At 38.4% G+C, this 21443-nt stretch overlaps 1 protein-coding gene across 2 annotated transcripts; it reads left to right on the top strand.

The window, feature by feature from the left end:
• The first annotated feature begins 2184 nt into the window (after positions 1 to 2184).
• On the top strand, positions 2185 to 20076 carry LOC126163103 (cofilin/actin-depolymerizing factor homolog). 2 transcript variants are annotated; one of them, XM_049920022.1, is made up of 6 exons: positions 2204 to 2341; positions 8021 to 8089; positions 10049 to 10172; positions 11213 to 11331; positions 18686 to 18817; positions 19611 to 20076. In XM_049920022.1, the coding sequence occupies exons 2-6, from the start codon at positions 8084 to 8086 to the stop codon at positions 19677 to 19679; spliced, it is 450 nt and encodes a 149-aa protein (XP_049775979.1). In that variant the 5' UTR covers positions 2204 to 2341; positions 8021 to 8083; the 3' UTR covers positions 19680 to 20076. The 2 variants fall into 2 exon arrangements, with proteins under 2 accessions (XP_049775980.1, XP_049775979.1); XM_049920023.1 differs by lacking the exon at positions 8021 to 8089 and having other exon boundaries at positions 2185 to 2341.
• The last annotated feature ends 1367 nt before the right edge of the window (positions 20077 to 21443 follow it).

The raw sequence follows: 21443 nt of genomic DNA on the forward strand, positions 1-21443 counted from the left end.
ATAATACAATACTTTCAGAGAAGATTGAGAGGAAATTCCGCACTTCATAGCGAATTTCAGACAAAATTATGTATAGCGTAGGAAGCAAAACTGGATGTCCCCTATCTTCAAAACTGTCACTATAATGTTCATTCATCATTTAGATGACTGGTACCAATCACCTTCTATATATACATCTACACTCTGAAAACCACTGTGAGGTGCATGGCAGAGGATACATCCCATTATACCAGTTATTAGGGTTTCTTCCTGTTCCATTCACGTATGGAGTGCGGGAAGTGTGATTGTTTGAATGACACTCTGCATGCAGTAATTACTCCAACTGTATCCTCTTGATCCCTGTGTGAGGTATTGTAGTGTATCCCTAGAGTGGTTGTAGTGTATCCCTAGAGTAATCATTTGAAGCCGATTCCTGAAACTTTGTTAATGGACTTTCTCAGGGTAGTTTACGTCTGCCTTCAAGAGTCTGCCATTTCAGTTCATTCAGGAACTCTGTCACGCTCTCCTATGGATTAAACAAACCTGTTCAAATTCCCTGTTGGTCCTATCTGATACAGGTCCACACAGTTGAAAAATATTCTAGGATTGGTCACACGACTGTTTTGTAAGCAATCGCTTTTGTAGACTGATTGTACTTCCCCATTATTCTACCAATAAACCGAAGTTTACTACCTTGTGCATTAAAACCCTGGAAACTATTTTTTAAATGTGAAGTTGCTATCAAACATTGGTAGTTCCATAAAAGGTGTTCAAAAGCTGTTCTACGTTATTACACAATTAAATAATTATTATGCATGTTATGATATATTAGAACTCTGTTACATTAGAGGAAATTGAATCTTTCAAGGAGTTCTTCTTAGGATAAAGTTTTGCTGAGTAAAAGAACGTAGTTACGCTGCAAAATCTTCGAATTGATTCTGCAGTTTGCTGTGTGACTGATATTAACTGTCTTGTTCTGTTTCACTAGTTTTAAAAAAATGGAAAGTTGGTCACACGTTTTAGCACAATGTGTCAATTAATTTTAAATCTCTATCGGCATTTTGCTGCTTTGAAATGACATACACTCGATAAGTATGGAAATAGTTTGTTTATTAGGAAAGTCAACAACAACTTTCATTCTCCAATACAATATTTGTTAGTAACAATTTACTCGATTCGGTATTAATTCTAAACCTATCACCCTATGACTTTCTACTTTTATGCAAATTTAGTAAAATTGCTTTTGACAAATGATTTCTCATCCGCACCTGACATATTTTCGTTTATGAGGTTTGTGCGGAACATAAGACGATAGTGTGCTCGGCAGTGAGCGACAATCCTCGGTGTTTACGCGCGAGATTCGAATCAGCAGTTTACATTCTCTGGCAATAGTTGCACTTTGTTCATAAAATTTAGAGCCAGGGATTTTTTTTCTAAAATATTCGTTAGTTTCCATATCGTGTGAGGTACAGCTGTCACTAGTAGTAGTACATCTACTTTTGCTAACTGCATCTTGGACACCAGTTTGAAAGCCACATTTATTTCACAGTTGTCGTTGCCGTTGCGTACCGTAAACGAACAATACCTTTCACAGATAGGAAATGTAATTTCGTTCGTGAAAATACGCAGGCTAATATACAAATTTATTTGTTGAAGAGGCCGAAAATTAATGGAGAATAATCAAAGAACGCAGCTATATGCAAAAGGTTGCCGACCACTCCTTACCATATATGGCAATATCTTCCGTGAAAAAGCAGGACTGCCTCTTACAACAGACTGTTTCAGAGATGTCCCTGATTCTCTTCTTCATTATGCTATATACTTGCCCTGTATGATTCTTCACTATACGTTACGTGATGGTACTGAATTTCATTTAAAAATCGTAAGGATGCGAGCATTTCGCTTACATCAGTTTCGTCATAACGGAAACCGCTTGGTTTGGTGGCGTAGTGGGCGTCAAAGAAGTAGTCCCACTTTAAAAATTACTGAGTCATGGATATAAACACTTTTATCTTAAGTGATAACAAAGTCTAACGGTATATTACATAAAAAAATGATTCAGACCATTCACGGCTAGTATTTTTTGCCAAATTTGGCCTACACCTTGCCTTGCTGAGTCATACGTGTTCATTGGAAGAGCAAAGACAGTGGCATATTGAATCGTGCTGCGGAGTCGACCAATAGGAGGCGAGCTTACGAACTCAATAGATTCCGCGTAGTGATACACTCCGCAGCAGAGGCAAAGTGGTCAGTCATCAGTGAACACCCTTTCATCTTGTGTGTGAAGGAGAGTTTGTGCTGTAGTACAGTGACGGGGAAAAAACACGTTACCCGGAGCAGTGGAATTTGTTGAAGGGAAATGGTAAGAAAAGTTTCCGTGATTGTAGTAGGAATAGTCTATGAACGTAGTAAAATTGAGTAACGTACTTTTTCCTCCATACTTTTCACCGGTTCTGCACGCCGGCGCCGCCATCTTCATAATATTATATCGGCCTAGAAAGCTGTTACGTCGTCTCTCTGAGAAATGTCATTCAAGCTGTCAGTTAAGTTATAAGATATTACTGTCCTGACACCTCAGGTGTCATGGCAAATATTTCGTAAGTTATACCGGAAGAAATTTCCTTTCTAATAATTGATCTTGAACTTAGCGCCTTTATTTAAATAAAGAATATGTATATATCGTTCAATTTGCAGATAATTTCCCCAATTAGATGTCATTTGACACTTGAACGTATGGATACAGCCGTTTAAAATTCAGTAGTGAAAACTGTTAAACATAGCGTTACTTGCTTCTGCAGTGTCGTGTTTCAGCTGCCCGTAATTCTCGATAGGTAAAAGTAAATTAAAAGTTCTGTAAAGCGTATTATCTGTTTTTGGCTCCTGCTCTATTCGCAAATTTTGGATGATGTGTTGATAGGTTTGAGTGTTAGCAACATGTGAATGCCGTTAATTTCAGTTGATGTTGGTGTGCTACTGGCATAGGGAGGTTTCATGACGTTGCGAATGTTTAGTAGTAAGTCCGTTTGCCTCGGTCCTCCTAAATTTATATCAAGCAAAGTTTTCTGCATTGGTGTGTACACGAGGTTGGTTTGGCTGTCTTGTCATATGATTATACGGTATAACTTTACACCGCGGAATGTCTGCAAACGTTTTCAGTTGAGCACTTTCGTAGGATTTGTTTTTGCTGAATAGCACATTCTGATTTCATCAGCTTGTGTAATATGAGATTAAAGTTAGGATAGTTAGCTGCATGTGGTTTGACAAGTGCTGTAGTAATTTTGAGTTAGTCTATGTTCTCTATTTTTCCGGCAATTTCAAATATATATGTAGACTCGCGTAATTTTCCAATAGATACATATATGTAGGCTCGTGTAATAATGGAAACTGAAGTTTGCCACTGCAACCAGCAGTCAAGTTTTCCACGAGTCTTGCTTCATGGAGACAAACTTAGCTTAGTCAGTTTAAGCATCAGTGCTCCTGTATTGTTAAAATGATTGCTAGTGGTTGAAGAGCTGTATAATTTGATTTAGCTGTGGACTGTGGTTTTATAGTTAGTGTAAAGTGTGAACTAAGTCAGTGATGACAAACTAAAGTTGCAATTCACTTTAGTAATACTGTGCCAATACCTTTAAGAGCATTCATCTTATGTGGTACTCTCATTTTTGTAAATTCCAAGTTTTTTGACAGTTATGCTACTTGACAAGCTGTTATACTATGGGATGAGAGGGGAAGTTATTTCCCACTGCGGAAATTTTGAATGGAAATTTACATTCTAGGTCTACCATTAATTCCTTTGGCATCATATCTTTCCATACTAAAGTTACCACTTTTGCATTTGAAGTGGAATGATTTCTCTGCAGAACTTTTCTGCATCAAATTTCCGTTGCCAAATAGTCAACTTCCTTGAAATGACACATTTACATGGAATAGTACACTGGCCTCTGATTTGGGAGAACCAGTTCCCCTCTCATTGAAATGTCAGTTCAGACCTGAAATCAGAGTTTGTATATTAAACAGTACAAAATGAGTTTTTGGATTCACTGCAATATTTAAATAAGTAGTGGTCTTTCCAAGGAGATGTGCTATTAGCTGTATTTTGCTAGTCAGTGATATGTTTTGCTCTAATGAGCATGGTTGCAAAATTCTTGTTGGCAAAAGAATTTGACAGTGTCATTTATGTAACTAGATGAGGAAGACATGAACTAAATTATGTGGATAAGCATAAATTGGTAGCCAATGCTGCTATCAGATTGGCACTGACTTTGAACTATTGAGTGTAGATTTGGTAAGTTAGCTGTTCATATGAACCCAATGTAATTAAACTTTACAGCATATAGTATGTTCTGTATAAACAGATGTTCAGATTTGTGACTTGGAGAAATTGCAGTTTTTTTAATGAATGAGTTGCATACACAGGTGAGTGTATCAAGGATGCTCTTGTCAAATGTGACAGTAAGTAGTATAAATCTTCAGTGAATTAATTTTGTTCAAGAATTTTTAGGGTGTGCAGCATTTGAGTGTATACTCATGCTGTGGCTGAAGTTATGTATTGGACCCCTGAAATCTTTGTTCATACATCTGTAGTGGAAACTGAGGCCTAGGTTACTTTGGAAGGTGACAGTTTGGTTGAGAGTTGGCACAGCCAGTGAATGTGAAAGCAGATTTTTTTGTAACGAATGGACCAGTAGTGAAGCTGGTGCCTTTTGACAAAGGCCACAGCTTATATGCTTTCTCATCCTTTCCTAATCCAAGCTTGTGCTTAGTCTCTAATGACCTTGTTGTCGACAGGATGTTCAACTCTCGTCTCCTCCACCAGTAGAAAGCCTGATGTTTGTGCCATGAAAAAATGCATAGGGTCTAGTAACTAGGTTCCATCCATGCCACTGTAGTTTCTGCAGTAATTAAGGCTGAAATATGTCTGACAAAGTGGAAATTGTCTGTTCAGTTGCTGACAACCTAAAACTTGTTGCTTTCAGCTGAGGATTGATGGACCAACATTAAAAATGATTTGTAAGATATTAGGGACATTCTATTGTTGCAACCTTATTTATAAAGAGGTTGTGCTTTGTTTTGATGCTGTAACTTGCTAGTTTCTTCAGCGTATAGAGTCCACTATTGGTAATGCTTTTCCCCAATGTGGTAGGATTTTCTTGGTGATTGGAATTTTTTGGGACTTGAAATTCTGCACTGTTCAATAAATCTGCTGAAAAGTTAGCAAAACTGCTTAACAGAATAGATGGTACCTTCTTAGCTCATTATTCCCCTTGGAGTTGTATTTATTTGGTAGTACTGAAAAGTGGGGAAAAGTTTGCAACTGCTAAGTTCTTTTGCTGTCCTGTTAAGTTTGTGTTCAGGACCTTGGGTTGTAGTTAAACTTCGGTGTAAGATTTTAAATGGTGCATTGCAAAATATCTTAAAGCTTTAATTGTATTTTGCTGTTTCCTTGTGCCTCTGAAGGTATTGGGGGTTCTGATGAATGGATTTTTTTACATTAGGGTCAATATCTGGATGCTGCTGTAAGATGCCCAACATAGTTCACTTACCTTCAATTTGATCAATTTCTAATTTTAATTTAGCCAGAAGATTTTGCTCATCACCTCTCGTCTAACTAGTCAAGTTGCATTAGTTGTATCCTATAGTGTCTGGAAAAGGATGTCAAAGATCAACAGAAGTGCAATGTAGTGAAATGACTTAATATTAGGAAGACTGTATTACAGTAATGTAGTCAATATAAAAGACCAGATTGGGTTGTGGATAAGTCAGTTTAACTGTAGGTTCCTCTTAATGGTTGGGTAAGTCAGTTCAAAGGCTGAAGGCTGTTACATACCACCTCCAACAGAATCATATTCAATAGACTGATTTGGTGCTGCTCTTCATACTAGTCTCTTGTATGTGTGCATGTGTATGCCTTTTTTCTGTGTAACTATTGCAACCTAACCTACATCCATTTCAACCTGCTTAGTATGTGAAGCCTTGGTCTCCCTCTATAAATGAGCATCCTATTTTTTGTTCATAAAGACCTAGTCATATAAACATCATGTTATGTGACTAGTGTGTAGACGTCCACAAGCATGTGTGTAAATGAATATGCTATATATAATGTGAAAACATGTTAAATCTTTATGTAAGTTGTGAGCATTAATTTGCTGGAAAAACAAAGTTTGTGTGTGTGTGTGTGTGTGTGTGTGTGTGTGTGTGAGAGAGAGAGAGAGAGAGAGAGAGAGAGAGAGAGAGAGACTAGTTTTGAAAGTGAATCCCAATCTATTTAGGATAACAGTAAACATTTGAATAAGTTTTAAAACTGTGGTCTGGCCATTAAGTTTGATACTTAAGTTGTCATGTAGAAATACTTCTAATGCTAGTGCGTTTTGTACTGTCGTAATCCCTTGGCCTAATTTTAATTGAGTTTGCATACATTTATATTTTAATATAAATGTTAGTCAGGGATTTCTCGTCAGGTGAAAAATTTGCATTTGTAATAAGGCTGTGTGCAGTTAAATGCACGTCAGAACGTTCTTAAGCTCCCATTGTTTGCTACAGTTTACAAGGATCAATCGTTCGCACCGAGCAGCAGTCGATGCGTACTTCCGGCGGAAACGCGGCTGGAAGTGGAAGTAGTTTCCCCAGAGTGCCGCACCGCCATCTTAACCGGTCAGGGGCGTTGACTGAGCGAGTGGTCCTGCAGTGCGGCAGGAGGCGCCGGGCTTGTGGGGGATCGACCGAAATAGTCGCAGCCTGGCAGCGGTTTGGGCGCGTCGGAGCTAAAACGGGCTCACGCTCTAGTAGTAAGACACGCCGCCACACTTCTTCCATCTTCGGACATGCCAGATTTTCTCAATGCCAGACCTTTCAGTATTAGAGGCTACAGTACGAATGAAGTATTCATAAAAATGAACTGAGCACACAGTAAGTGTAGAGAAGACTCGTCTCAAAGTACTATCTGGGCGGTGATTTCGTAACGAAGTCTGCGCAAGTCTAGGCCAATGACTTCAACATGCTTAAAGAAAAGGGTGCAGCTTCCTCCGATTCTGCACTCGTTACGTGTTAGGACGTGAATTCCAGGATGTCGTTGCGTGGTGACTTTTCTCGACGAGGCAATTCCCCGAATGGCTCGTGATGTCACAGCCAGATTAGTCATGGCATTGAGCTCCAGTCGATAACAGTGCTGACAATGAAACTTACTTTGCTCGGAATACAGCGTGGAATGTCCAAATAACACAGTATGTCTTAATATCGTGAGCAGTAGTGGAGCGCCATAACAGCGGGTACGAAACTGTTGCGCCGTAGCGATGTTTATTGCTGAATGTATGAGACATGACCGCTTTAGTGATTTCAAACTAGAAATACGGCCAGCATCTGCGTAGACCTCAGGCACGTGCATGAACGGAGCCACTAGAATAGTTGGTTGAGTCATAGAGCCCACATTAGCCTTGTGTCCAGTAAAATAACGGAACGTTCAAACTATTTCGCCATCGTTTCTTAAAATGAATTGACTGTCGTACATTTGTCCGAAAATTTTGCGTTTACTGCTTCGAACACCGCTCTGTGCCGCCTCTAGGTATTTGGTAACATCGATGCTAAGCTCCTTTTTCCACTCTTGCCGTACAGGTACCGGCCAGAACAGTTTATCACGCAGAATTCTCCTTCTGACGCATTAGTCACGTAAGCAGAGGTGGGGTAGTTCTGTGAGCACCTTAATTTTACCATAATTTGAAGAAGTCAACTTCTTGGTTTTCATTCTAAATGTTTAAGATTATTTAAGTCTTTCATAGAGCGAAAGGAATCTTCTTTTAGACCCAACCTCAACCCCAGAACTTTTTTGAGAAACGGATCATCGCGTATCAGTTTGACCAAATAATTCAGTGTTAAATGTGAAATTGTTTCAGCTGACTTACAGGTAAACATTTCAGAACACACCTCAACGCGTTCATAAATTTCGTTGGTTTAATTAATTTTCACACACATAGTATATAAAAATTACTGTTAAGGAGGTGTAGGACTGGTGGCTTCAAATACATTGAATGTATTGTGCTTGTTCTAGCAGATTGTTGCGGCTGACTGAACATCGGTCATCAGTGAATGTGCCGAAAGCGCAGGATTAGATATGCCGGTAAAAAAGCATGTGGATTGTGTGTTAACAGCATTCCGTGTGCATCCATTTACCCTTCCCTACATCGACCCATCCAGTTATTAGTGTTAAGTATGGTCAGTCGTGTCTGTCACAAATTTCTGTAAATGAATTGCGAAATTCTACATATTCCAGAAGAACGTAAGGAAAAAGCATTGCTCCCTCCCGTAATGGAAAAGCGTCGGTAAAACAGGCAGCAGCGTTCTACAATGTGGCAACACGGCGAGACAGTGGCAGGTTGACTGACTCATATCAACATGACGCATCACGACGCTATTGCTCGTACCCAAATCTTTCAGATTTGAGCGGAAGGTGGTAGGAGGAATATGTTACCTAAAAATATTGCACCCACATATAAAGACGGACGTATTAATAGGAAATACCATAGACTGCAGATTGGACTGCGAAATTGTTTCGAACGTTGAACGATCTGGTACAGCATTTGAATCTGGCTGGTGTCGCGTGAGACTTCGCACACCTCCGCGCAACGCGACAGGTGACTCACGTCCGCGATTTCTCTACGCCAAGGTTGCCGTAGTGGGAGGGGAATGCAGTGAAAGGCGGGAGCCGGCGGCCGATAGCACACGCGCGCCTGCCTTCTGTGCCGCTGTTTGCCTATATATGGTAATGCCGAGCCAGCGCAACGGGGCGGGGCGGACGGAGCGCCTCCCGCGGGGGGAGCGCGCGACACGACCCCGAGCTTTCGTGGCCTGGTTTTGTTTGCACTTGACGGCGAAAAATGTTATTTAGCGTACACCGCAGACGAAAAAATCTCGCAGCCACGTTTGTCGTCCAAATTTCAAGAAGTTTGAGACCCTGCTGTAATTCCTATTCAGAAATTTAGAATTACAGGTGTTAATTACATGCAGATGTGTGTGGTTGACTTGTCAGACATGTAGGCTTAAAACTGTACCCCACACAATAAAAATATGTGGAGGTTAACAGGTAGTGGTGTGTGTTCATCTCCTGTAACAGTCCATTGCACTAAAGCTCCAGATTGGTCTTGTAGTATTAGTACATTGGATTGCAAAAAACACACAGTTGCTAGGGACCACATGACATTTCAGATAAAAAAATTAATTAGTTATGGATATAGTGTTAATTCTACCTAGTGAATTGCCGTGGTCAGAATGGAAAATTAAAAGTGCAAAGGAAAAAGTGTAGCATTTAAAGTGGAAGTAATCATAAAAGAATCACTTGACAGGCAGGGGAAAGGGGGGCAGAGATGTATTAGCTGGATGCATGTACAGGAATTTTCTCATGTAATAAACAGATCTTTTGACTAATTAGTGCTGCTGGGACAAGGATATCCTTGGTGTTTTACTGATAAAATGGTGGATGAAAGTGTTTAGTTAAGAAAAACACATTTAATAAATGAAAAGCACCAGTTTGATTTTGTTCTAAAACTGGTGCTTTTCATTTATCGTATTGTTGTTCTACCAACAACTGATCGAAGATTCTGTTAACATAAAAACATTTCTTCACAGGACTTAAAATACCCATTTCTTGAAAAATAAATTTGATCAAATAAAAATAGTTTGCTCCAGATTAACATGATCAGTTTAGTTGATCAAGTATCATTTTACAATTAAGTCAGCTAATATGAGTCATAGGTCTAAACATAGATGGTTGGCTTTGACCTTGTAGTAATTGTTCTGGCTATAACCTGAAGTGATTTGGGAAAGCCGAATTCAGGAGATGGGCCAAAGCATGAACCTCAATCCTCGTGTACGAGGTGTGTGTTCAGTGTACTCCCTCATACAGTTACATGTAGTGTGCAATGCTTCTGTGTTTGTTCATACAATGAATGTAAAAAAAGTAATTATGTAACATGCTACATAGTGAAATAGATTGAGGGTGATAAATGCACATATAAAATGTGTAGTAGCCCATTTTTATTAGAACTTTATGTATTACTAGACATAATTTTTTTATTTTCAGGCTTCTGGGGTAACAGTGTCAGATGCGTGTAAAACTACCTATGAAGAAATAAAGAAAGATAAGAAACATCGTTACGTTGTTTTCTTCATTAGAGATGAAAAACAGATTGATGTTGAATATATAGGTAAGTGAAAACTTGAAGACTTGTCGTCTTCAAAATGTTTTGTAGATCTATATGCCATAAGTGGGGATCCATGACAGCAGGCAGCATTGTTGCCAGCATTTTAATTATAACAACATTTATAGGACATAAAACTCCATTTCTAGAGTTTCCATCATTACATATTGGTCTAACACGAAGTAAAATTTGACGCATTTTGTGAAATACTAGACAGCAGTTTTAACTTAAAGGCAGCTTCTTTCTTGCCAAGCATTCAATGAGGTATGTCACCTGAATTTAAAGCTGGAGAATGTGCTGGACATGTAAAGTCAGAAGCATCATTCACACACTTGATGGTGGTGTGACTGTTGCTGTTGTGTGCTTAGTTGTTCTTGTGAAATGCTTTCTGCTATCATCCATTTAATGTGGTGGTTTAAACTCAATCTGAAAGTACTCGTGCTTGTCATTCCTGTTTCAATCTGTATAGGCAAGAAACTCTTCAAATGAAAGTGACAGCATTAAACTTCTACCCCATGTTCCACTTTAGTGGCAGTCGGCAACTAATTACCTCATAGTTACTACTGCCTGGCAGATTAAAATTGTTCTGCTCAAGGACCTTTGCCTGTGAAAGGCACAGTTCTAACCTGTTAAGTTTTTTACATCACTTTCACATCCTCTTTGATAATTGTGGTTGCCAAGATTTCATAAAAATTTAGCATACTCCCAAATGACTTGGAGTGAAAACTAATTTGTAACATTGGAGAATTTCACGTTGCAGCTGGTTTTCAGTTGTTTACAAAAAGTGTAGGTGTAATTCTGAAGTAATTGATATAGCAACATTGTTTGAAAATCTTAAAATGGAGACCACATTAACTTTGATAACTTGCTGAAAGATCATTTAGAGCTCTTTTTTAAACACCCAGGCCTGTTATTTCCTCTCAGGAGGGAATGTTAGTTAAATAATATTTATGCATGCCTTATGGTTGAAAAGACTGCCACAAGGCAGTGAATGTGTTAATTTATATGTAGTTACATATGATTAACTGCATCCTTTTGTCCATCAGGTGAACGCAATGCTACATACGATCAATTTCTAGAAGACCTTCAAAAGGGTGGTACTGGTGAATGTCGATATGGTCTGTTCGACTTCGAATACACGCACCAATGTCAAGGCACTTCTGAGGTAAGGCAGAGATGACATCCCATAAATTACCATGCAAAACAACTTATTAGTTTTCTGTCTAAAGGTTAGAAATCAAATGACAGAGCTAGAATATATTTTTCAAAAGTTTGTTGGTATCATGTGTTAGTGGCAGATGGTATCAAAGTAATATAAGAGGTTTATAAAATAAGATGTGGCAGAATGTGTAGTGTGCCACTTACATGTAGTCAGATGCTGTGATCATTTTGCACTTATGCCCAACTAGGGCATATTGCCTACTATTAAGTGTGATAAAATGCTTGGAGGAAGTGACTCCCAGCTTTGTTTTGTAATACCATTTTCTGATGCCAAGTAAGACATTTGAATGAAGGTTGTGCAATAAATCTTACTGTGGTATGCACATGAGGTGGATAGTGGGGCAATGTGCAGTGGCAAGGAGCAGGGTACTTAGCTAGTGACCGAGCGGGGTGGCGCAGTGGTTAGACACTGGACTCGCATTCGGGAGGACGACGGTTCAATCCCGCGTCCGGCCATCCTGATTTAGGTTTTCTGTGATTTCCCTAAATCACTCCAGGCAAATGCCGGGATGGTTCCTCTGAAAGGGCACGGCCGACTTCCTTCCCAATCCTTCCCTAATCCGATGAGACCGATGACCTCGCTGTCTGGTCTCCTTCCCCAAACCAACCAACCAACTTACCTAGTGTTTGTGGGTGGCATACAGCAAACCCAAGTATTATGTTAAAAATTGATAGATAATTAGATATGAATTGTCAGTTGCAGTAGTGGCCTGATACAAAGCTTTCACCACAGTTAAGTTCTTGGGGTAAGCAATGGCTGGAGTGGGAGTTGTGGAATGAAGTCGGGACACATGATGGTACTGCTGCAAAATATTAAATCCCTTTGTGCAGAATGAACACAGCTCGCTCAGTTGCACACTGTAAGTTACAGATACTATTAATATATTTCTAACATTTGTGCCATGTTGATTAAAGGGCAGCCACAGAGTTTAAATGTTAAATTGGTATAACAGTCTGTGTTGAAAGGCACTATCAGCATATTATTTACCAATGTATGGGGTAAGGAACTGTTGGGATAGGTTTAGCTTACAGTAAGAGTTGAATTTCCTTAATTCTGGTTGCTTAATGGGCTTCCAGGGCAAACTTGTTAAATATTGTTTCGTTGATGGAATTTAAAAATTCAAAATGCTTTTTTAACCTACTGATAAAACAGTAAAAGTTAACACAATAAGACAAGTATTAGTCATGAGCAGCATAAACTGATGGCACAAAAATACCTGGACTTTTATTCATCCAATATTCCAGAATGGGAGTATAGTGGCTTCCAACAGATTGGAAGTGTAATTCCGATTTTTGAACTTCATCTTGCTTACATGGTTATCAAATATTTAACGCATTAACTCGCTTGTGAAATCACATTTGAAGGTTTTTATACATTAGTCTGGGTAAATCTTTAAAAATTGGGATTTACTGTTAGAAAAGTTTCATACCTAATTAAGAGATGTTTTTCTAATTTTCTTAATTTTCAATGTAATCTCCTTGGAAGTCTATACACTTCTCCCAATGATGCTTCCATCTTTGTCCTGTCCAAATAAGTGTCCTTGTTTGCAAAACAGGTCATAGCCTCTTCACTTGACAAAAAATTGCCCTCAGAGTTCAACTTTCAACTGAGGGAACATCAATTTGGGACTAGAACTGGAAAGTAGGGTGATAAAGCAGTTCAAATCACAATTTGTGTTTACTTTTGCCCTGCTGGGATGAGATGGCACAGTGAGCAGTCTTTTCAACCTGTGTGGGGTCAGCTTTCCCATACAAAATCTGATAGATCAATACTAAATTTTTCATTGTTACTTGATCGATACAGAGTTTAAAAGATGGTAACCAATTAGAGATATATCTTTAATTATGCTGAAATTTACGTGAATTTACTTGGAAAGTGTGATTAGTCACCCACTCTTTAAGTTATATTGAGCACTAAAACTGAAAGTGCAGGTAGAAAACTTAAAGCTGTGATACATGACAAAAATGAAAGCATTTTATTAATAAAAATTCTGGAGTATTTGGTAATTAATGTATAATATTTATAGCAGTTAAAATCATTTGATTTGGACCCACAACGGTGAAATTGTACATCCAGTTGAGACAGGTCAGCTTGCAAAAAATTTTTCTAAAATGTGTAAGGTTGAGTAGATACCTTATTTATTATTATCTCAGGAAAGTATGTTGTACAATGTGACCAAGGGTTGGTTTCTTCTAGAAACAGTAGTAAATGTGTCCATCCTGACCATTGAAGTGACAAAGGGCAGGCAATCGATATGTAATGATTGTCATGCACTTAATCTGTGTATAATTCTACCACTTACTAGGTAGAAATAGTTAATTATTAGGAAAGATGTGCTGTTCTGTTTAGAAATCCAGATTGTTTTGATTTGCCCAATGTTCGCCTGGAAGACAGTTAACAAAATTTTCTGTTCCCCAAACATAGATTATGCAGATGGAAAGTTCAGAGATCAGCTATTTAAATGAATTTTGTGTTTAGGTGTAAGATACCTGTAATGTCTGGTAATTTCTAGAAAAATAAAGATTTTAGGATTGTGTGCAACAAAATTGGTTAAGTCAGTAAAATTTGATAAATGGTTGCCTGTAAGAACAGATCTTCCTCTCACCAAATGTGAAAATTGTTGTGTATTACTAAGGTATTAATATGATGATCAGCCTTTAGATGGCAAAGCCCAAAATTGTTTCTAAATGGATTTGAAGCTGTCAGGTAAAGAGATGCAAATGGACATATGTTGGGTGTTCATCATAGTACAAAAACTTTTTAAATGTTACACAGGATGGTCAGGAACAGCCTGAAAAGTTTTAAGGGTGTTGCAGGGTAGGTTGTTGAGCAATAAAATGAAATGGTGCAACATATCTTTATCAACATTGAAGCTAGCCAATCAAGTTGTGTGCAAATTCAAGTGGCCTGCTGTAAACAGTTAGTGTAAGTTTTTACAGTGTAAATGATAATGCAGGAGGCTGCTCAGCCTTTGACTTGGGTTTGATCCTTACTACTGTCCCATATCCAATAATTGTATCACTTGGTTTTCAGGAAACCACATGAACACATTTAATGATAACCATCCCTTGTGGGCGATTTGGATTTGTGTGTACTGTGGCTTGATTAACTTCAGTGCTCATTAACTCGGAAATGAAACACTGTACCAAACACTTCTCAATTACTTCCCAGCACAACCTACCCGGCAAATCGGGGACCTGTCCAGTTCCTGAAATCTTGAAGGCAAACAGTGCCAAAACCCCTTGAAGTGTTAAAGTTTTGTAGTCATTTGTCTTTCCTCACCCACTCATGTAATGGAAGACCTCAAGTGTTCCAAAACACTTAAGTGTAACTGTTGCGATATTCATTCTTTCTTTTTTCTAAATCTCTGCACTGCAAACCACTGAGGTGCATGGCAAAGAGTACGTCCTGTTGTCTTCGGTCTAGGAACTGGTTTGATGCAGTTCTCCATGCTATTGTCCTGTGCAAGCTTCATCATCTCCCAGTACCTACTGCAATGTACATATTTCTGAATCTGCTTAGTGTAATCATCTCTTAGTCTCCCTCGTAAGATTTTTTACCCTCCACACTGCCCTCCAACACTAAATAGGTAATCACTTGATGCCTCAGAACGTGCCCTATCAACCAGTCCCTTCTTGTCAAGTTGTGCCACAAATTTTTTCTCCCTAACTCTGTTCAATACCTCTTCACTAGGTATGTGGTCTACCCATCTAATCTTCAGCATTCTTCTGTAGCACCACATTTAAAAACCTATTCTTCTTTTCTGCACTTTTTATCATCCATGTTTCACTTCCGTACATGTTTACACTCCATACAAATACTTTCTGAACAGACTTACACTTAAATCTATACTCGATTTTAACAAATTTCTCTTCTTAGATGCTTTCCTTGCCATAGCCAGTCTACATTTTATATCCTCCCTACTCCAACCATCATCAGTTGTTTTGCTCCCCAAATAACAAAACTCATTTACTACTTCATGTCTTGTTTCCTAATCTTATTCCCTCAGCATCACCCGATTTAATTAGACTACATTCCATTATCCTCGTTTTGATTTTGTTGATGTGCATCCTACATCCTCCTTTCAAGACGCTGCCCATTCTGTTCAACTGCTTTTTCAGGTCCTTTGCTGTCTCACAAAATTTCAGTGTTATTGAAAACTTTAGTTTTTATTTCTCCATGGATTCCTAGTCCAAATTTTTCTTTGTTTCCTTTGCTGCTTGCTCAATATACAGATAGAACACTGGGGACAGGCTGTACCCCTGTCTCATTCCCTTCTCAACCACGGCTTCCCTTTCGTGCAAATCAACTCTTAGAACTGCCATATGATTTCTGTAAAATTTGTAAATAGCCTTTTGCTCCCTGTCTTTGACGGCCCTACCACCTTCAGAATTTGAGTGTGTTCCAGTCAACATTGTCAAAGACTTTCTGTAAGTCTACAAATGCTAGAAACATATGTATTCCTGTACTTAATCTATCTTGTAAGGTAACTTGTAGGGTCAGTATTCCCTCAAGTGTCCCAACATTTCTTCAGAATCCAAACTGATTTCCCCCATTATTTTGCAGCCATGACTTATCTGTCAACACCTGCTTACTTTGGGATTGGAATTATTATATTTGTCTTGAAGTTGGAGGGTATTTCACCTGTCTGTTAAATATTGCTCACAAGATGGTAGTTTTGTTAGGGCTGGCTCTCCCAAGGCTGTCAGCACATTCTAATGGAATGTTGCCCAATCCTGATGTCTTGTTTCGACTTAAGTCTTTCAGTACCCTGCTGAAGTCTTCACACAGTATCATACCTCCCATTTCATCTACATCTGTGGCCTCTTCCATTCTAATAAATTGTCCACAAGTACATTGCCCTTGTATAGACCCTCTATATACCTCTTCCACATTTCTTCTTTCCCTTCTTTGCTTAGAACTGGGTTTCCCTCTGAGCTCTTGTTATTCATACAAGTGGTTCTTTTCTCAAAAAAGGTCTCTTTAATATTCCTGTAGACAGTATCTATCTTACCCCTAGTGAGATATGCCTCTACATCCTTACATTTGTCCTCTATCCATCCCTGCTTAGCCATTTTGCAGTTCCTGTCGATCTCATTTTTGAGACGTTTCTATTCCGTTTTGCCTGCTTCATTTACTGCACTTTCATATTTTCTCCTTTCATCAATTAAATTAAATCTGTTACCCTGGGATTTCTAGTAGCCCTCATCTTTTTACCTACTTGATCCTCTGCTGCCTTCACCATTTCATCTCTCAAAGCTAACCATTCCTCTTTTACCGTATTTATTTCCCCCATACTTGTCAGTTGTTCCCTAATGTGCTCCCTGTAAGTATCTACAACCTCTGGTTCTGTCAGTTTATCCAGGTCCCCATCTCCTTAAATTCCCACCTTTCTGCAGTTCCTTCAGTTTTAATCTACAGTTCATAACCAATAGATTGTAGTCAGTCTGCATCTGCCCCTGGAAATGTCTTAAAATTTGAAACCTGGTTCCTAAATATGTCTTACCATTAATCTATCTGATATCTTCTAGTATCTCCAGGCTTCTTCCATGTATACAACCTTCCTTTGATTCTTGAACAAAGTGCTCTGTGCAAAATTCTGCCAGACAGCTTCCTCTTAAATTCCTTATTCCCATTCCATATATTCCTACAACTTTTCCTTCTCATCCTTTTCCTACTATCGAATTAGTCACCCAAATAAATTTTCATCTCCCTTCATGATCTGAATAATTTCTATATCATACATTTCATCATTCTTTTAGTCATCTGCGGAGCTAGTTGGCATATAAACTTGTACTATTGTGGTAGGTGTGGGCTTCGTGTCTATCTTGGCTACAGTAATGCATTCACTATGATGTTTGTAGTAGCTTACCTGCACTCTTATTTTTTAATTCATTATTAAACCTACTCCTGCCCCCTATTTGATGTATTTATTACCCTGTATTCACCTGACCAGGAGTCTTGTTCCTCCTCCTACCAAACTTCACTAATTCACACTATATCTAACTTTAACTTAGCCATTTCTATTTTAAATTTTCTAACCTACCTGCCTGATTAAGGGATCTGACATTCCATGCTCTGCTTCGTAGAATGCCAGTTTTCTTTCTCCTGAAAACGTTGTCCTGAGTAGTCCGTGCCCAGAGATCCAAATTGGGGACTGTTTTACCTCAGGAATATTTTACCCAAGAGGACACTGTCATTTCACCATACAGTAAAGCTGCGTGCCCTCAGGAAAAATTACAGTTTTAGTTTCCCTTGCTTGCAGCCATTGATAGTGTCAAAGGCCACATAATCATCCAGCCTGTTGCAGCTGCAACTACTGAAAAGGTAGCTGCCCCTCTTCAGGAACCATACATTTGTGTGGCCTCCCAACAGATAACCCCTCTGTTGTGGTTGCACCTACAGTACGGCTATCTGTAATGTTGGGGCATGCAAGCCTCCCCACCAATGGACTAACCTGTGACCATTTGTGCTGCCCTTCTGTGTAGGCTTTAAATACCTCCTGTTAGTCCTATCTGGTAATTTTCCCACACTTGAGTAATATTTTAGAACTGGTCTTACGAATCAGTTGTAAGCAATTTCCTTTGTAGACTTGTAGCACTTTACAGTATTCTATGAATAAACAGAAGTCTGCTACCTGTTTTACTCACGACTGTACCTGTGTGAACATTCCATTTCATGTCCCTGAAAAGGGTTACACCTTGGTATTTGTATGAGTTGGCAGATTCCAACAATGACTCATTGATATTAGTCATAGGATACTAAGTTTAAGGGCAAAATTTTACATTTCTGAACATTGGGAGCAAGCTGCCAGTCCCTGCACCACTTCGAAATCTTACGAAGATCTGACTGAATATTTATGCAGCATCTCTCAGATAGTACTTTAGTATAGATAACTCCATCTGTTAAAAGCCTTACTTCACTTCATTCATTGCATGTGACAAATTTAATGTCCATGTAGGATGAAATGTCTTTTTGTGTGTGTGTGTGTGTGTGTGTGTGTGTGTGTGTGTGTGTGTGATATCCTGATGAGACTAGTCAGAATATGTCCTTGGCTGCTGTTGCCTATATAGATAGGGCTTCTCAAGGTTGTCTGATATTATGACTTGCATTTAAATTGCTTGAAGCATTGATATAATTGATTTTCTTCATAATTGATAATTAGCTCTCCTGAAATGCTAAACAAATTCAAATTGTTTTGGTAATTGAAGAGTTCAGTTCTTCATAATTTTTCAAACTGAGTATAAAATGTACTAAAATGAAGTACATTCCTAACATCCTGGTATTGATATTTCAGGCCTCGAAGAAGCAGAAGCTGTTTCTCATGTCCTGGTGCCCAGACACAGCCAAAGTCAAGAAGAAGATGTTGTACTCTTCTAGCTTCGATGCTCTGAAGAAATCGTTGGTTGGTGTGCAGAAGTATATTCAGGTATGTTTCTTATAAATAATATAGTAGCCACTGTCTCAGAATTGAGACCAGTATGCTAATGTCCAATTGTTGTAGAGTATTAAGCTTACTTGCTGTTGATCACAATAGGAAAGCTCAGATAGTATGTAAATACAGGAGTAAGAGAGACTACTTGATGAGAAGGTGAAGGGTTGTCATTCTGCTGTTCAGTGTGATGTCAACCTTATTCCTAAAATATTGTTACTGCAGGACAGTTGGCTGATAGTGATATTGTGTGATGGAATTTGAGGCCTGAGAATACTGCTAAAGATAAAAACGTTGGAGGACAGGAAAGATAGGGCAGTAAGAAATGCAGTAACTGGAATTCCAGTTAAAAAATTAATCATGTTGGTAGTTTGTTACTGTGCTTAACTTGTTTTGTGTAGATGAATCTGACGAGAACTTAAATTTTAATTGCAACATATTTACAGAAGTTGCACACAACTGGCTCATATTGTAACTACTAGTTTTACGTGTAGTTACTGTAGAAAAAAATTAAATGTATAAACTTGATCAGGAAAATGGTATTTATAATTATTTCAGAATTATGGCTGAACTTAACTTTGATTAGTTTTTGCAAGAAAACACAAGGTACTCTAGTAAAATTGTATCTGAGAAAAAGGCAGTTAACAAAAAGGATATTTTATTTGGGAAGGGAACAAAATGTTGACTTAAATTGAGACATGTAAGCTGTAACATAAGTCTCTGAAGTAAAAGTGGCTAAAAATGGCAGTTGTTAATATCGAAGTAATCTAATTTTAGTATTGTTTTTCAGGCCACAGACATGTCTGAAGCTTCTCAAGAAGCTGTCGAAGAGAAACTTCGTGCCACAGACAGACAGTAAGGCGCAGTTTTCTTCTGAAGACTCCACAAACTGCTTGCCCGTGATGGACCTATGATCCAGAGCCCAACAAGTATCTAGTCTCGTTGGCTCATGAGCAAAATGTTTTCATGTCAGTGGAGTTTATACTTTATGGTATTGTATTACAAAGTGAAGAAAACAAAAGGCGACTTGGGGAGGGGTAAACTCGAATTTAAAGCCTGTTGGCGTTATTAAACTATGTAATTACTATCATTATATTTGGTAATTCAAAAATTGGTCATAATTATTGTAATGGTAGTATTTGCTGATTCCAGCTAATTTCTACCATTCTACTCAACTGAAAATTTTTGTATTGGATGTCTTCTTGTAGGATTTTTTATGTCATTGCTGAGTATGTATTAAATTTATTTGTAATGAAGATTGGGGGTGTGTTCATTATCAAGTTCCTGAAAGTAAAGTAGGTGTGATGACCTTAATTACCCAGTTATCGTCTGAGAACTATTTATTTCAGTCACAGTTGCTGTAATTTTCTCCTGTATAGAAATGCTTAAGTAATTTTTAATGTTTTTATTTGTATAAATTATTTCATATTGTATGTTCAAGCCATTGTAATCAAAATGTTAATAACTACTTGAATTTCATGCAGTCAAAAGTTCAGCTTCTAAAACTCAGCATTCTTGGAAACAATAAATTGTAATACAGTGTAAAACAGTTTATTCCATTTTCAAAATATTAGGTACTTAGGTGCCAGTGTACAAATCTTGAAAAATCTGAGTTCAATATGAAACTGTCATCTTGAAACACCTTTGTTTGTGAATATAGATGTCAAGCTGTAAAGTATGCAGGAAGTAATATTTTACCAAGATTAATACCAAATTTGACAAAAGTAATGAGGTATGTAATGTCAGTCTCACAAATGTATAAATTTAGTGATGCAACAAATGTAGGGAGAAAGTATTAGTGTTATAATAAACAGTGGGAGGTAACATCGGGAAAGGGAAGGATGCACACCAGTTAGCTATCAGCTAATTGTGCTGAACCCACACTTCACCTTAAGCACCTGGCTCGAGTCAAGAACTCTAGCAATACTTGAAACTTCCTTCAGCACCTGTGGGAACAACGGTGATAAACAGGCTGGTTCAGACTGTGACTGGAGACTGCCATAAGTAGCTAGCTGCAGGAATCACCCAGTCAGCACCAACTTTTTTTTGGGTTGGGATTGGGTGATGAATGAATTGGTCAGTGCAATGCTTCTTTTAAACTTTGGATGTGTTTCAGCTAACACTGTGAAACAAGACATGCTCTAGCTAATTGTATAGGTATGAATTACATTGCTAACAGTGCACAGTAGTGTCAGAGATAATGAAGTGTTGTGTTGCTTCAGTGTTAGCCATTACAGCCTTAAAGCTGTGTTAAATGACACTGGTTGATAGAAAAAGCCACACTCAAAGTACCCACTGATATCTTGGACAAATATCCCATTGTAGTGTAAAAGCAAAATGATCTTCAGTAAGGGTGTTGTAAGCTGTAAGTGCAATGGCAAATAACTGGCGTTTAAAAGTGGAATGGTCAGATGTAAATAACAGTGTCACTGGATGACTAGAGAAAACTGCCTCCTGAGTTTGGTTTTAATGGTTTGTGAATGCAAGTAAATTTTTCCACCTAGTAATGTGCACCCTGGATTAAGACTTTACATCAGGAGAAGAGTGTACTGTATACTGAGTTATAAAAGTTTTAAGGTTTGCATCAGCCAATTGTTTTCTTGTAGGATGGTCCACTTGGAAA

This window comes from Schistocerca cancellata, chromosome 2 (genome assembly GCF_023864275.1).
Source record: "Schistocerca cancellata isolate TAMUIC-IGC-003103 chromosome 2, iqSchCanc2.1, whole genome shotgun sequence".
Taxonomy (NCBI): domain Eukaryota; kingdom Metazoa; phylum Arthropoda; class Insecta; order Orthoptera; family Acrididae; genus Schistocerca; species Schistocerca cancellata.